We start from the raw sequence: 17,327 nt of genomic DNA, 5'->3' as shown, positions 1-17,327 counted from the left end.
TTCAAAGAATCTGTGTCACATGTATTGGTCTTCAGCTTTAAATTAAGCTACAATTAATAACAAAAAGACACCAGGCGTGGATGCATGAAGGCAAGCCTTTGTTGCAGAGATGACCTTCACGTTGAGGTCCGAACGATAAGGGCAGGAACAGAAGGAAGGTCGGTGTCATAGCACATGCAAATGAGGGTGAGGACGGCAGGGCGTGAGATGAGGCAGGAAGGCGGGGGCCAGACCCTGCGGACCGAGCAGAGCTCTATTCTGCGTTTCACGTGAAATAGGAGAGCTTAAGTAGAGGAGGGACACAGTCTGATTTACACTTTCAAAATGTCACTTTGGCAGCTCAGTGGAAAGTGGACTGCAGGTAGTTAAGCGTAGGAAAGGGTGACCAGGCTAGTCAGGGGAGAGTTGATGGTGGTGGCTTGGACTAATGACATGACACAGACATAAATGGTTTCCAAATGTGTTTTGGAGACAACATCTACCTAACCACTCTTGGTCGTCAGCTGCTTATGCCCCCGCCACCCCCGACCTCTCCCCACACGCTGTGCTCTCTGCTTTGAGCTCCCCTGCCCCTCCTACCGCTGTGCCTGCCCCTCATTCCTTAAGGACTATGCTTGGGCGGGTTAGTACTGCCTCAGTCTGGGTTGGCTGTTTTTCCTTTGTGCTCTGACATGTAGTGGAAACGTCTCACTCAGAGCACATCACTGTCCATACAACTTCTAAATACTTATTTCTGACCTAATAAAACTCTAGCAATGAATTGTCTTACACTAAGGAGTTGCTTGGAGAAGGCAATGGCACCCCACTCCAGTATTCCTGCCTGGAAAATCCCATGGACAGAGGAGCCTGGTGGGCTGCGGTCCATGGGGTCGCTGAGAGTCGGACACGACTGAGCGACTTCACTTTCACTTTTCACTTTCATGCATTGGAGAAGGAAATGGCAACCCACTCCAGTGTTCTTGCCTGGTGAATCCCAGGGACGGGGGAGCCTGGTGGGCTGCTGTCTACGGGGTCGCACAGAGTCGGACACGACTGAAGCGACTTAGCAGCAGTAGCAGCAGCAAGGAGTTGCTAACTGAGCTCTCAACTTTTGGATATAGCAAATACCATCTATATGATAAATGATAGGAAAGTTCTGCATATAAGAAAGGATACAGAATTGTTCTAGAAATCATGCCCCTAAATACAATTATATTCTAAATATATTAAAGAAATAATTTAAGGAAATTGGTTTCCATTTTTTTGGAAAATAAAAATTATTTTGTAAACTTAATATTCAACTCATCATTTGGACTTTGGAAGGTTTTTTCCTTAAGAAAAATATTTATTCTTATTCATATCTGACTGAATTCGTTTATCTTAAATTTTCCTTCTTTTTAAATTACTTCTTTCCCTGTTTTTTAGTTTTTTTGAAATGTTGGTACAAGGAAGAAAGGTGAATGAATTAAAACATAATCAAAAAATTAATCATCAGAAAATAACAAATCTTTATTTATTTGTACTTTGTCTGTACAGACAAGAAATGTGTGTGTTAGTCATTCAGTCATGTTTGACTCTTTGCAACCCTATGGACTGTAGCCCGCCAGGCTCCTCTGTCCACGGGATTTCTCCAGGCAAGAATACCGGAGAGGGTTGCCATTTCCTCTGTCAGGGGATCTTCCCGACCCAGGGATCAGACCCACGTCTACTGCATCTGCTGCAGTGGCAGGATTCCTTACCATCTGAGCCACCAGGGAAGCCCCACAGACAAGAAACAGAGTATATTAAAAGTGGCGACGGTAGAGAAAAGGGTACCGAAAATAAAGAAATAAAGAGGTCAGTTAGAATAAAGTGCTCAAGAGAAGAACAAATCCTTTAGTCGGAGGTCACAGATATTTGGGGAGAAAAAAGCATACTTGCCTGAAAAAATAATTCTTTCTGGTGTGTGACATATGCAAATACAGAGAGAGTTGTATATTGATAACCCAGCTGTTTTCTAAAAATTAAAAACAACATAAAAGTTTAATGTGCTGCAGGCTGTTTCTCTGATTACTCTTCCTCCTCTTATGGTTATTATTTCTATCGTTTAGTGCTTTTTTTATAGAGAGATTATTTTTATGATCACTTACTACACCATATGTATTAACCATTCATTCTAGAATAAAACTTTCTCTTGAGGAATGGAGGCTTTCCCAAGTAATAGGTGCATACATGACTTGTTTGTAGACAGCTTGCCTCTGTGTATGACTGTGTGGACATTTAAGTGTTCCAGATGAAAACTAAGTAGACAGTAGTGAACAGAAATAAGGAAAACTAGAGGTACTGAACAAAACGTCTAGTCCGGTCTCCTTTAAATACTCGAGAGGCCAAATCCATCCTGATACCGTTACCATGATTTTGCAGGGATAATGTTTTAGTATAAGCCAAGTGTATGCACAAATTCCCTAATACTAGAGATGTTAAAGCCTCTTAGAAGAACGAGATTCTGAAAGAAAGATGAGACAGTCTGGAGATGGGGCAGAGAGCAAATCGGAAGACGGCGGTAGTGGAAGCTTTACAACTAGCAAGACTTGACAAGACTTGGGAGGCTGTCCTGGCACGGGGCTGCAGGAACAAGGCTGGCTGGAGATGGAGCAGTGGGAGCTGCCTCCCTGGGCTTCCATGCAAGAATGTACGTCATTCTCAAAGTGCAGGAGGAAAAGCTTTATGAAGAGAAAGGCAGTTTGTGAACAATCTTTCTGAAAGATTGTCCTGCTTCCACATCACTCTATTCTGTTACACAGCTTTTTTTCTTCATAGCACTTATTACTAACTGAACTTAGTTTTTATTGTTTATTTTCTGTCCATTGAGCTCCATGAGGGAAGGGGTTTTGCCTGACTTTCTTGCTCATCACTGTATTTTTAGGACTTTGAACAAAATTTGTTGAATAAATGAATAATTAATGAAAGAATAAACTCTTCCAATTTATCAGCCCTTTTCCTTACTTATCCAAACCAGCCTAGAGCCACCATTTCATCAATATCCCTTTAACAATTTCATTGACCACCCTTTCATTCTCAATTCTTTTTTATATATATTCTACCATATTCCTATGGCCAAACCCCCGTCTCTCTCTCTCCACATGTATAATTACACACACATACAGAGAAGGCAATGGCATCCCACTCTAGTACTCTTTGCCTGGAGCATCCCATGGACGAGGAGCCTGGAAGGCTGCAGTCCATGGGGTCTCGAAGAGTCAGACACGACTGAAGTGACTTACCTACATACCTTCTCTATTCAACTTTTTTCTACATCTATTCTCCTGCTATTGAGAACAGAGAAAAACAACATGGAAAGGAAATAACAGTTTATATATTACTGAGTATCAGTTAAGCACCTATCACTGTATAAGGTATCTGCACAAACGTTACCTCACTCTTGGTACAAACTCTCATGGAGGTGGCTGCCGTCCCACCTCACCCATGGACAGTTACTTAAACCAGTCCCCAGGTTGGCCTTCCACTCTAACCACTCAAGACTGTATTCTTTCCTGCTGCTGCTAAGTCGCTTCAGTCATGTCCGACTCTGTGCGACCCCATTGACGGCAGCCCGCCAGGCTCTCCCGTCCCTGGGATTCTCCAGGCAAGAACACTGGAGTGGGTTGCCATATCCTCCTCCAATGCATGAAAGTGAAAAGTGAAAGTGAAGTCGCTCAGTCGTGTCCGACTCTCAGCGACCCCATGGACTACAGCCTACCAGGCTCCTCCGCCCATGGGATTTTCCAGGGCTTATCTATCTGTGCTCTGGATTTTGTTTTTTTTTCCTTTTTCTCATAGAGCTTAGTGGTCTATTACATACTCTCTTTCCTATGATACATGCTTCTCTTTGGAGCTTTCCAATTAACAGAGAAACATCATAAATTACCTATCCATTAAAAAAAAAAAAGAAACTCCTTCAGAGTGACTGGCAATGGATATGGGGTTTCTTTGTGGATAGTGACAAAATGTAAAATTAGATTGTAGCAAAGCCTGTACGATTCTGGGAATAAACTAAAACTAGTATATACTTCAAGTGGGTGAACTGTATCATGTGTGAACTCTCTCTTAATAAAGCACTGAAAAGTTCTTCTGTTATTTCCTTTCCTCACTGTGTTTAGTTGTTCACGTCGCATTCACAGCACAGTCCTCTTTAATCCAAGCTTCTTTCTCTAATGATCCTTAGAATAAGCCAATGAGGAATTTTCAGTTTGTTCAGTCTTCTTTGAGACAGATTCTAAAGTATATGCAGTTATGTTACCAAACTCCAACCCACTTATAACACAGTGAAGATTACTTTTCTTTTTTAAAATTTTATTTATTTTTGGCTGTGCTGGGTCTTCACTGCTGCACGTGGGTGGGCTTTCTCTAGCTGCCGTGAGTGACAGGGGTCAGAGCGGGGGTCGTGAGGGGGTACTCTCTAGTTGAGGTGCATCCAGGGCTGCCCAGACGGTAAAGAGTCTGTCTGCAATGTGTTCGATCCCTGGGCCGGGAAGATCCCTTGGAGAAGCCGGTGGCAACACAGTCTAGCACTCTTGCCTGGAGAATCCCATGGACAGAACAGTCTGATGGGCTCTAGTCCACAGGGTCGCGGTCAGGATGACTGACGGCTGACACACACACTCCTGCTGTGGAGCGCGAGCCTAGGGCATGCGGGCTTGGGAGCTGCGGTGTGTGGGCTTAGTTGTTCCACGGCATGCGGAATCTTCCCAGAGCAGGGATCAAACCTCTCCTCTTCATTGGCAGGTAGATTCTTCACCACTGGACTGGCATGGAAATCTCCTAAAATTACTTTTCATGACATTAAAATTACTTTTTCTGGCACCTCTCTCTTTTGTCCCCTTCAGCTCATTTCCACAAACCTAATTGCCCACCATGGTCTCTTTTACCGATGTGCAGGAGGCTCATGCAGCTTCTTCTGTGCAGCTATCCTTCGCTCATAACTCTACCAAGTGTTCTTATTCACCCTTCAATCTCCAGCTCCAGCCTCTCATTTCCCAAACATGCTGGAATCTGCAGTCTAGGTTCAGTGCCTAGTCTCCAGACCTGGGCACACATATAGTGTACTTATCTCTATACTGAATTTATCACAGTATTCGAAGTGCTTATTTATCCATGTTTCTCTACTAGACAACATGCTACAGCTGATAGGGGCAGGGACTCACCTTTTCACTCTTTACCCTTATTACATAATTTAAGTTCGGTAAAAAGTTGTTGAAAAAAAGTTAATGACCCTAGTCTTGTTTTTTGTTTTCTCCTTGTCTCACTTTACAATGAACTCTGTATGAATCCTCTAGGAAACAGTCTTTAATAACTTCTCTAGTCCAGGTTCGACGCACGATACTGGATGCTTGGGGCTAGTGCACTGGGACGACCCAGAGGGATGGTATGGGGAGGGAGGAGGGAGGAGGGCTCAGGATGGGGAACACATGTATACCTGTGGTGGATTCATTTTGATATTTGGCAAAACTAATACAATTATGTAAAGTTTAAAAATTAAATAAAATTAAAAAAAAATAATAACTTCTCTAGCGTTAACATTTATGGTTTTTTTTTTAAGATGCAACTGTTAATTCTTATTCTTTTTTAGAGCTGGGTTTTCTAACTCAACATTTTAACAGTGAACAATATAAGGGAAGGAACTAACACTTGTTGAGTACCACGCCAGGCCTTTTTATCTGTTACACGTCATTTAAATCTGCATGAAATGGGCATCATCCTACCAATTCCATAGACTCTCAGGAAGAGCTAAGGCATACAATTATGGGCACTGGGGTCAGGAATCAAATCCACATTTATTTGTTGATTCTACTGTATCACAGTGTCGTGTCACAAAACTCAGCACCATAATGTGGAGTGGATATAATAAAAGATCACATTCGTTTCAATAACATTCAGGAAGCAAATATATATACTTATATGAATAATGCTAAGTAATGAATTGATGTAGTGTGTTAAGAACCCTGAGTACCCACCATACTTAGAATATGTCAGGTCATGATTTTTGAGTGAATGCTGAATCTAATATATAATATATATGTATATAAATAAAACAGGGTGCAATGAGTTGGAAAGCTCTTCAGCTAAAGGTTAATTTGCTGGTAATTAACTACTTGGAGTTGTGGGGGAAAAAAGAAGTCAAAGAAACTTAAAGCACAAGTTTTCAACAGAGCTTCCCTGGTGGTCCAGTGGTTAAGAATACACTTGCTAATACAAGGGACACGGGTTCGATGAAGATTCCATGTGCCACGGGGCAACTGACCTTGTGTGCCCCCAGCTACTGAGTTCTAGGGCCTACTATTGCAATAAAAGAAGCCACTCAGTGAGAAGCCCAAGCGTGGCAACTACAGAGCAGCCCCTGACTCACAACCAGAGAAAAGCCTGCACAACAAGACAGGCCAGCACAGTCAAAACTAAATAAACAAACATTTAAAACTTTCTTTAAGTTTTAAATAGTCTTTAGCAAATGCTGATCATGAAAAATACTGAAAGCTTACTTGATATGGCAGTTTCTCAGAAAGTCAAACATAGAATTACCATACAATCCAGCAATTCTACTTCAGAATATACCCAGAGACTTGAAAGCAGGGACTTGAACAAGTATTAATATACGCATGTTCATAATAGCTAAAAGGGGGAAGCAACCCAAAATATCCACTAACAGACAGACATACAAAATGTGGTACATACATATGGTGAAGTATTAAAAAGGAAGGAAATCTGACCTATGCTATCACACGGACGGAATTTAATAAAATAAGCCAGTTACAAAAGGACAAATATTGTATAATTTCACTTATCTGAGATACCTAGAATAATCAAATTCCCCAGAGGCAACAGAACAGTGGTTGTCACGGCCCGAGGGCAGGGAGAGACAAGGAATTACTGTATAAGGTATACAGAGCTTCAGTTTGGGAAAGATGAAAATTCTGGAGATAGGTGGTAGTGATGGTTGCATAACAATATGGATATACTCAATGCCACTGAATTATAACTCAAATCACAGTAGAAACCAATATTTGAAGTCAGGACATGTTAAAGTGGAATAAAACATATAATCTGGTGAACACATATATGTCCATACACATCGCAAGTCTCAAATGGTGCACAGTCACTAGGCACTGTGAGCTCGTTTGTGTCCGACTCTCTGCGACCCCGTGGACTGTAGCCCGCCAGGCTCCTCTGTCTGTGGGATTTTCCGGGCAAGAATACTGGAGTGGGTTGCCATTTCTTTCTCCAGAGGATCTTCCCAACTCAGGGATTGAACCCACATCTCCTGTATTGGCAGGCAGATTCTTTACCACTAGTACCACCTAGGAAGCCCAATTTCAAATATTCTACCAAGTTAATTTAACAAACATTTATTGTCCCATTTATTGTCCCAAGCAAAATCCCATTGCTTAGAATCTGGATTTTGAAAATTTGGTAAGCAAAGATACACCACAATCTTCTAGATGTCTCCTGTTCAATATCATATCCACTAACCATATGTGGCTGTTTAAATTCACTACAATGAAACATTCAGGTCCTCAGTCACACTAGCCACATTTCAAACACACAATGGTCACATGTGACTAGTGGCTATTGTATTGGGCAGCGTAGATACAACGAACATTTCCATTACCCCAGGAAGTTCTGGACTTCCTTGGTGGCTCAGATGGTAAAGCGTCTGTCTACAACGAGGGAGACCTGGGTTCGATCCCTGGGTCGGGAAGATTCCCTGGAGAAGGAAATGGCAACCCACTCCAGTACTCTTGCTTAGAAAATCCCATGGATGGAGGAGCTTGGTGCAGGCTACTGTCCATGGGGTCGCAAAGAGTCAGGTACAACTGAGCGACTTCACTTCAGGAAGCTCTACTGGAAGTTCTATTGCTTTTTTAGATTATACTGCCAACAGTATATGATAAACTCGTTTGGTAAATAACTGAGGTGTGAGAAGCAGGGTGGGTCAATCGAGAATAAACACAAAGAGCCAATGACACTGATCTCTAGAGCAAACACCTAGCTGGTGGAATAACTCACTTTTTAACAGCATCACAGAGCTACAGAGAGCCATCCTTTCTGATCATAGCTTGCACAAACTTGAATGATGGGAAAGGTTCAGCTATATTGACTTGGACACACAAGTCTTAAAAAAAGGAATAGGACCCTCACATTGGGAGAAATAGTATTAAGTACATTTTCATTGCAACTCTACAGAATATAATGGAATTTCAAAATTAAAACTACTCAGATTTTATAGCACCATAAAATAATATATGCTCATATGTTAAGTAAACAGGACATGACAAAGCCAAATATATACTGATTCCAGTCACAGAAGTAGATATGGATAATAACTACAAAGGAATACAAAAACACAGAAGCAGGTATTAAATAATTATGGACATTTATAGTACCACTATTCAAATTTGGTTAAAACAATAAAAAAGAAGGTAAATGGGCCTATTCAATTCTATTCTAATAATGAATTATTTACTGTTTTGTAAACAATTGCATGTTTGCTCCAACCTCAGTTTCCTACACGGAACTCTGTGTATATTTTGTGTTATGCAGTCAGTTGTTGCTCCAATAAAACAAAATGCCCCCTAGAAGGAACATTTTCAAAGAACTGAAAAATTGTGTCTTTTAGAGCCCATCTGATCCCGTTCAAAAATAAACTAAAAACCAGCAATTCCAACCTATGTGATTTAAGATAAGTGCATCAAATGAGCAGTGCTTTTGTTTGTACGCCAATCTTCTTTATCTAGCACGTAAACCAGGTGATGACACACGCTGGCAAATATATTTAAATATGTACTTTCATTCACTGTCAACATGATAAGGTCATAAATAGAATTATAAAGAAATACATCAAGTGCCAGTGAAAAACAACAAACCTTACTTACTACAAATGATGTTCCCTTTACAGTGATATACAACTTTCCCTATGAATCAAAACTCCCTGGTTTCAATAATGTTCTCTTCTAAAACTGTACAGACATATAAGGTTTTATCTGTTCAATTTCACTAACATACATACATCTTTATATTTGAGGTATGTTAACCAGAAGAAGAATAATTAAATTAAAATAGTTTAAAAAATTTAAGGCCATACACAGGCTTTTTGGTGAATACTGTATTTGTCAAAACTGTGTTTTGAGTTTTACTTAAGAAAATCAATGAGAAGGATAAAACAGTTCTCAATAATGTCCAGCACCAAGTATGATGATGTACGAAAGCTGCAGACTTTATTCTTAACTTCTATTTGGTTATATGTGTTCAGTTCAGTTCGGTTCAGTTCAGTCGCTCAGTCGTGTCCAACTCTTTGTGACCCCATGAATCGCAACATGCCAGGCCTCCCTGTCCATCACCAACTCCCGGAGTTCACTCAGACTCACGTCCCTCGAGGCAGTGTACTTGTACATAAATATGTGTTTATCATATTATATGCTTATAATCTTATTTCTTTAACAAATTATTTTCCTAGTTCGTTAAACTAGTGAATAGCCTTAAAGGTTATAAAAATAATAAATATGATTATTGTCCCCTTAAAAGGGGTCAAATTGGAAAAGTTCTCATTTTAACATCAAGTCCCAGGTAGGTCACTAACTTAAAGGCTATCCTGCTTACATTACTTTACCCGGCTGGTTTCAGTTTGCTGCTGCGGCTGCTGCTGCTGCTAAGTCACTCCAGTCATGTCCGACTCTGTGCAACCCCATAGATGGCAGCCCACCAGGCTCCCCCATCCCTGGGATTCTCCAGGCAAGAACACTGGAGTGGGCTGCCATTTCAGTTTCATCATCAGTAAAATGAAAGCGTGGGGAAGATGGCATTTAACAGCTTCTGGTCTAGAGATACATGTTAGACTCAGTCAGGTAACCTACCTCTCTCAATACAGGATCAGTTATTGAATTCAGATTAACAGCTCCTTCATAGGTCAGATAATAGAATACATTGAGGGCTCGAACAGCCTCTGGTCCTTGCTGTTTATAGCCAAAAATGAGGTCAATCCACTGGTGAAGCTGGCAGGAAACAAATTCACTCTCCAGGGCCTGAAAAAATAATGTAGTTTTTATTATTATGCTGAATTCTACTTTTAAAAGATAGAGAAATTTAGAATAAGCATTGAAGTTTAACTCTAAACTGTGAACTAAGGTATTCTGAAGTCCTTATTTTCCACTAGACTTTGTTCTCCTTTTTCTATAATGAGAGACTCTGCAGCACTTGTCACGCTGGATTACAACAGATTGTTTATATTTCAGTATTCATCTACGTGTACTGTGAGCACTGTGAAGACCAGGACTGGGTCTATCTTGGTCACATTTGTAACTCAGGACCTGGCAGGTACTCAATTTATGTTTCAAAGAAACGAGGTCATACAATGTAAAGGCTGGTTTGAAACAGCAAATGTGAAAATATTAAACATTGACTATTCACTTGAAATATTTATAGTTTTTCTAGAATTAAAACATTTTGCTGCCCACTGCAACAACTGTAACCAAATCATTTGGCTACTTCAACTGAGTTTTTATACCAATAGATTAGATCTTGGGAGTGATCCTTGTAATTACTGAATTATTATTCTATGTAATAATGTCAAATTGGACTGAATATTTGATGCTATAAACATAACAGTGTCCAATAAATAATGAATGAACATGAACATAATCAAGTTTTCAGTAGAAATGCTGGGCTCAAGATCACTTCCAATTCATCACCACATTCCCAGAGTTACAAGCACTATACCTAAAACACCATTGGTGCCAATAAATGTTTGCTGAACTTAATCAAGTTTAAAAAGCTAAAGAGCTTTCATAAGCAGAGACTTGGTTTTTTTTTAAAGAAAAGTATTCATTTGTATGTTGTTAAAAACTATTCCAACATAAAACCATGATGGGCTAGTATATCAGTAAGTAATGTTGTTTGAATAACAGAGCTCTCAAACTCTGAAGTTTAATTTGAAGTGTACCAAGTTACATCAGGTAATGTATCACACTGAAATTCTTATTTTCAGAGTCATAAGTGCATGACTGGGATGCATTTTTGGTGTGGCTTAATGCTATGTTATCAATATTATGAAAAGAAAACTGCTGGTTTTAAAACAAAATTGACTAACTTTTGGTCTAGCAAGCAACCAGTAAGATATATAAATAACCTTGTGACAAAAGATGTTCCAGAAGTTCACAGGTGTACACTTGTGTAGATATGTGCTTTATTAAAATGAGGGCCTATGAATAAGAAAACTGTTTATGGTTAAATTCAAATAATATATTTCCTTTAATAACATTTAACACGGCTTCACAATATATCATATATCATAAAGTGTAAAAATAAAACTCTAGGCAATTCTCATATTTCAAAGTATACCTGGACTGAAATAAGCCTTACAAATATTTAGCTAGTTTCAATGGAAAAGTTACTGTTGAAAGCATCTCTTATAAAACTCACTATACTTATAAATTTAGTAAACAGCTAAGAGAGCACAAAACTTCCTCCTGTTTTAGACTGTAATAACTTTCAGTAAATTCCTATTTTAAGCTCATAGATTTAAATTAATCTGAAAATCCAGGAACTACTGATGCAAGCACACAAAAAATGATACTTCTGTTTCATTAATTTAGGCCTTGGGTAGTGATGGGAGTGTGGGGTGGGGGTGGAGTACATGTTTAAAGTGACACATAAAAACAGCAATTGTCTTAATTTGTGTGCAGTGCTCTCTACACAAAAGCCCTAAATATGTTCAAATTAGAGCAAGCTGCTTGATTGTCACTGCAGTCTCATGTCACATTAATGCATGACAAACATTAAACCATACACTTAAATGGCAATTTATATCATTTAAATGTTTACTGCCAGACTAGCTCATCACTCATTTAAATGTGACTTTCTGACAGCTAATTTCAGTTAATTTTCTCCAATTCACTTAATTAGAACTTTCAATCAGAGAAGGACCTGTACATATCTTTGAGCTTACATCCTTTTTAGTTGTTGTTCAAAATCTGAGTTAATAAGCTGCTGAAAAGCTCTACGATAATAGATGAGCAAGCAATATCTCTGAGTCTACAAAAATGTGTGAATCTATGAAGCAAACTCGCAGTAGGTACTGTAAGGAAGAACCTACACTTATTTATGTAAATAATACTCTGGCCAGTAGTTTAAATAAAAAACGTTTAGTTCATATATACACACTATTGAAACGATAAAAAGAAACCCTGCATCTAAGCTAATTAAAAATTAATGATTTTAAAATTGTTTAATAAGATAAAACAGTCAGGAGTCTCCTGAGTGTCGGTGGTGTTGTGATTTCAGACTATAAAATTCCAGAAGGCCCAGCAAATGATGCAGTACAAATTTTCTCAATATTAAAGCTCTAAAAACTAGGGCAATTTTATTTTATGTGTTATCAAACAGAATTGTGAGCCTTTCTAACGTTGATTACTTTTTTACGCACATTCAAAATGGTGAAGTTGGTTAGATTTAGATGCTCAAACCTTTACATCTGACACCACATCAAAATGTTCAGCAAAAGTGCTGAAATGACAGGCAGTATGTTCACATCATGTCACAAACGTGCGTGCAGAAATGGCCACAGTGTCACGGTTCGGGCCTCCCCTCACCCTGTTACACTGGCCAATCCGTAATTCATCACATTATTGGCAAAATCTCTTCCAGAGGTTGATACACACGTTACTTTTATGAATAAATTTTAAACACATTTTAAAAAGCTAAAGCAGTCTTCAGCTTTTCGTCACAACAGAGCTTTTACAGGAACACACAAGGACAACTACCATGGATATATGGGAATTCCCAAAAGTTTAAAAATCACTTTAGTACAAAGTCAGTTCAGGACTTTAACATTCTTTTGATACCAGTGAGTGACAACTGCCTAACCAATAGTATATGATAATAAACAAGTGCAGCTACTGCAGACCTGACAGAAGAGGTAAGGACACGCAGGAGGAAGGTATTAAGGGTAAAAAAATGCAAATAATTCAAAATGGAAAACCCTGGGAATACATTTTATAACTTCTGTTTTTGAGATTCAAAACCATTAAATTAAAAATTATTTAATTTCCCTTTCATAAGATTTTTAAGATACTCTTTAAATACTTGTTTATATATACATTTTGCATCACAAAAAATATAAAAATATGCCAGTGGAATGCTAAGCATCTGAGATTTTTCAAAGCCTTTAAAGACAGACAGTCCTCATTAAGACTGGAGTTAAATACGGTTTGCAGCTAGGGGATAGTAACATTCTTCCCATGCTGCTCTCAAACCTAACCAATCAATTGTTAGCACTCCCCTAGCAGGCTAGACATCATTTACATCCAACGTGTGCTCTGAGTAAAATTTGTGAAAAAGAAAATCCACTGAAATGTCCAACACAATACAATAATATTCAACTCATCTGAGTTATTATAACATAAATCAGTAACTAATGTTCAATTGTTAAGGTTCAAATAAGACCTATGAAAAGACTACTGCATGAAGCCTCACATGAATTGTCAGTCCAATCCAGGGGGACTCATATTAGTCCTGACAAACTGTCTTGGGGCTGATATCTGTTTTTTTAATGAGATCTATTAAGCAGAGTCTAAAACACTTGAGATATGCTAAAAAGTACAGTATACAGATGTCAAATACAAACACTTATTAGTAACTTTCATTTGTTTGGTCCACATGCAGAACATCAACAAATTAAAGGCTTAATATTATAAAGAAAATAGTAAATTATTCATAAATAACTCATTTGTGTAGCCCTGTGTCAGAAATAATTATAACATATATGAATATGTGTCTAACAATAAATCTCACTGAAAGATCACAATCTACGTTTTCCTGAAACTAACCCATTAAGGAAATGAATTATTTATTGCTAAAAAATGTTACACAAAATTATTCTTATCTCTTATAGTGGAGTCAAAAAATATAGTAACTTAGGCAGAAATCATTTGCTTTTTCAAAGAAATTCTAAGCTGTTTGAGAATAAAAATTCTAAAATATAAAGCAATCATATGTTTATTAGTCTAATCATGCTTTAGAAATATTCTAGCAATTGCCTTTTATTTTCAAAAAATCAAATTTTTTCTAATGCAAAATTTAGGTAAAATCAAGAAGACCAATTTCAATGAACAAAAGAAATTATCAGATAATTGTTTACCTCATGATCAGGAAACCTTAATTGTGTATTATTTGTGTTTCTCATACTTGTAATTCCCAGATTAATGTTAATATTTACTTACACTTTTGCTAAATCTTCTCATATCATGCAATTTTAGAAAAGCAGCTAAACAAAAGCTACTGGTATCTATAGCATAAATAATTTTTATAAAAATCAAATAATCAGGTCAAATTTTATTTAAGTATAGAAATAATTATATAACCAGAAGGAAATAGGTTTCTGCAGCCCAGGTACACATCTCTGTATGCCTACCTCACTATTTCTAATCCCAGGCTTTGAGAAGGCCTGATTCTGTTCCAACATACAAAATGCCATAGCTGTAAGTTTCAAATAAAATAAAAATCACTAACTCTCTTGACTTGATATGAATTTAATTATAAGGTGCATTTAATCATATTTTAATAGTTTAAAGCATAAGAATTAGTTTTGTGACTTTTTGTACATGTAATTAAGAGTCTTAATTCATTTGAGTGTAGATAGTACTAAGTTTCAAAGGAGTTAATGTTTGGATTGGCAAAAATGTTAATATACAACATTATGAGCTTAGAATTTTAAAGTATTTTTCATTTTAAATACATGTAATAAGGCCTTCTTATGACACACACACGCACGCACACATGCACACACACACAAACAGATTTAAAATGAACCGGTCTGTTATGTTTGCATGTGCTGGATTTCAAACACTGGTGGTAATGTTTCCTTAACATTGATATATGACCTTTGTAATTTACATTGAAGAAAGCCGTTTTTTTCAGCCTAATTAGAACTGTTTCAAATTTTCCTGCTAAATATATGATATAAAGTCCTTTCAACTTTTTTATTCTAGAGTTTCTTTCCATGTCAACTTTGTTCCAATCAAAATATGCTTTGAATTAAATGATTTTGATTGAATATGTGGATCACATTTCACTTCTAAGATTTAAAGTCCAAAAAGGAAAAGTTTAGCCTGTTCAAACAAAGCAAGAGCAGCCACTTTGCGGAAAGCTATTCACATTTAAGAAGACTGACAAATTGTTTGTGTGCACCATTAGGTCTAGTTTCTGCAATAGTTGCCAGATTTCCTGTCCCTCTAATAAGATACATTAACTCCTTAAATGCTGGCTCTGAATTCATGAAAAAGCCAAGTAACTCCAGCAAATTTTTAATCTACCTATAATTTCCTTTTCTGAAATAAACTGAAAAAATAGAAAAGAAAAATTGCTGTTACGTCAAATTTTGTGAGAAAGAAAGGTCAAGAGAAAAATCAACATTTTTTTTTTTCATACTGGACAGATACAAATTCAGAATGTGAATATGCTTTCCAAATGGGATTTTTCAAGATGTGACAAATTCACATTAATCCTTTTTTTTAAAAAAAAAATTCATTTAATTAACCTATTTAAGGATTACTTGTTCAGGTGAAACACAGCAGTGAAAATACTAAAGTATTTGATGAACTATAATCTAACATGAGCTTAACATTCTCCCATATTGATTACAAATATATTACAAAATGGTTTAGAATTCAGATATTTACCTTAATGTAAATATATAACAAAAATGTAAAACAGATTTTATATTAGCTACAGAGAAAAGTTTAACTTTGGGGCTTAAACAATACGCGTGAAGCTCTGACATGAAGAACAACCATTTATGAATGCCAAGGGGGGAAATAAAAGATCATTAAAGATCTAGAAAAAACTGTAGGATGCTAAGAATAAAAATTATATCTGACAGTTAAAAGAATGAAATTTAGTCAACAACATACTGAAGTGCAGACTGAGAGGCAGATAGAGAAATCACTAAAGGAGTTCTGTGCTTCTAAACTGCCCTTGAACTGCTGGGCAAAGAGAGATTGTGCAGCCAAATAGCACACTGCTCACTGCTACATTTATACCATTACTAAAGAAAAGTGAGTTAGTATCATATCCTGATATAACTATCAAGCACTTGTGCATCTTTTGGCAGGAGAATCATTCTGTCTACGATTGTTATTGTGTAGTTTTAAATGGAGTAGTCAACCAGCTGTTATATATTTTATACACTGAAGGCCATGTTTCCTTTGAAATTCATAGTTTTAATCTCAACTGAAGTCTGTATTGCTGTGCGCCAAGATCAAAAGGATTAGGCAAACTTGTACAATTACCCTTCTTTGCAGAGAGATGATTTTTTTCTAATGTTTAAAATAGTCCTATACGCTGACATTTTATCCAACTATTTTCTTTAGAGCTACAGAACATTAAAACATTTAATTAACATTTCAACCTTAGGTCACTCTTAATCTAAAATCTAGGAATTCACAATGTACAGATATGTTAAACTAGCTATAGTGCAATACACTTAGGGAGATGGAGCTTTTTAAAAAAATCTAATAAGGAATGCTAGAGAACAATTAAAATTAGAATATACCCATCTAATTTATCATTTGCTTACACTTTGCATGCCCTGGTTCAGAACGCAGTTCACAATACTTATAGTAATGAATAGGTATCAATATAAAATAAATTTAACATAAGTATGGCGATGCGAAACTAAGGGTAAGAAGTACGTAAAAACCGTGCCATGAAGTTCTGTAGACTTGTGAGAGGTATGCCATGCATTTGACGTTAAGCTTTCTAACAGCCAACATAAAGAAAGAAACAAGAACACTTAGAAGAGTCAAAAGTGACTATAATGTAAAAACAAACCAGATGGCCTAGAAAAACACATTATTTCTATTCCTGAGATAAGAAATTCCTCCCGTGGCAATATGATGGAATCCAGGTATGTGACTCTCAGAGGGACTGACTTAATCCTGGGGTAGATCTGAAGTACGGACAAATGGAGAAACTCCGTATTCTTCAGGCAATCCTGCATAAATAGTATTTCTCTTAGGTAAGGCACTGGATGGTAAATTCTAGATTACATTCCGTGACAAGTACCTGGAATGCAGCCATTTTACTTTGTCAGTAAATGCAGAGCTACATACTTCAACAACAGCTGAACCGAGTCATAGGACTAATAATCTCTTTAAAATGTGAGCAAACAAATGCCTGTGTGAAAGACACAACGAGTCTCTATGGGAGGTAAGCCCACCTTCACTTGGAAGGGGTAGCTGTCTTCCTTAAGACTAGTGCAAGAGTCTCCTCTGAAAGAAATTCTGCACAAACTTTCCCACATGGATAAATAGCAACAGAAGCTT

General features: G+C 37.4%; 1 protein-coding gene across 7 annotated transcripts in view; it reads right to left on the bottom strand.

The window, feature by feature from the left end:
- The window catches only part of LRBA (LPS responsive beige-like anchor protein), a 753,999-nt gene that overhangs the window by 74,959 nt on the left and 661,713 nt on the right, over positions 1-17,327 (bottom strand). For all 7 annotated transcript variants that reach the window (XM_061384015.1, XM_061384012.1, XM_061384019.1 and 4 more), the window contains exon 48: positions 9,864-10,031. In XM_061384015.1, coding sequence (XP_061239999.1) covers positions 9,864-10,031 — 168 coding nt within the window. The remainder of the gene's footprint in view (positions 1-9,863; positions 10,032-17,327) is intronic.

The sequence above is a fragment of the Bos javanicus genome, chromosome 17 (genome assembly GCF_032452875.1).
Source record: "Bos javanicus breed banteng chromosome 17, ARS-OSU_banteng_1.0, whole genome shotgun sequence".
NCBI lineage: Eukaryota > Metazoa > Chordata > Mammalia > Artiodactyla > Bovidae > Bos > Bos javanicus.
This window is presented reverse-complemented; position numbering and strand designations above follow the sequence as displayed.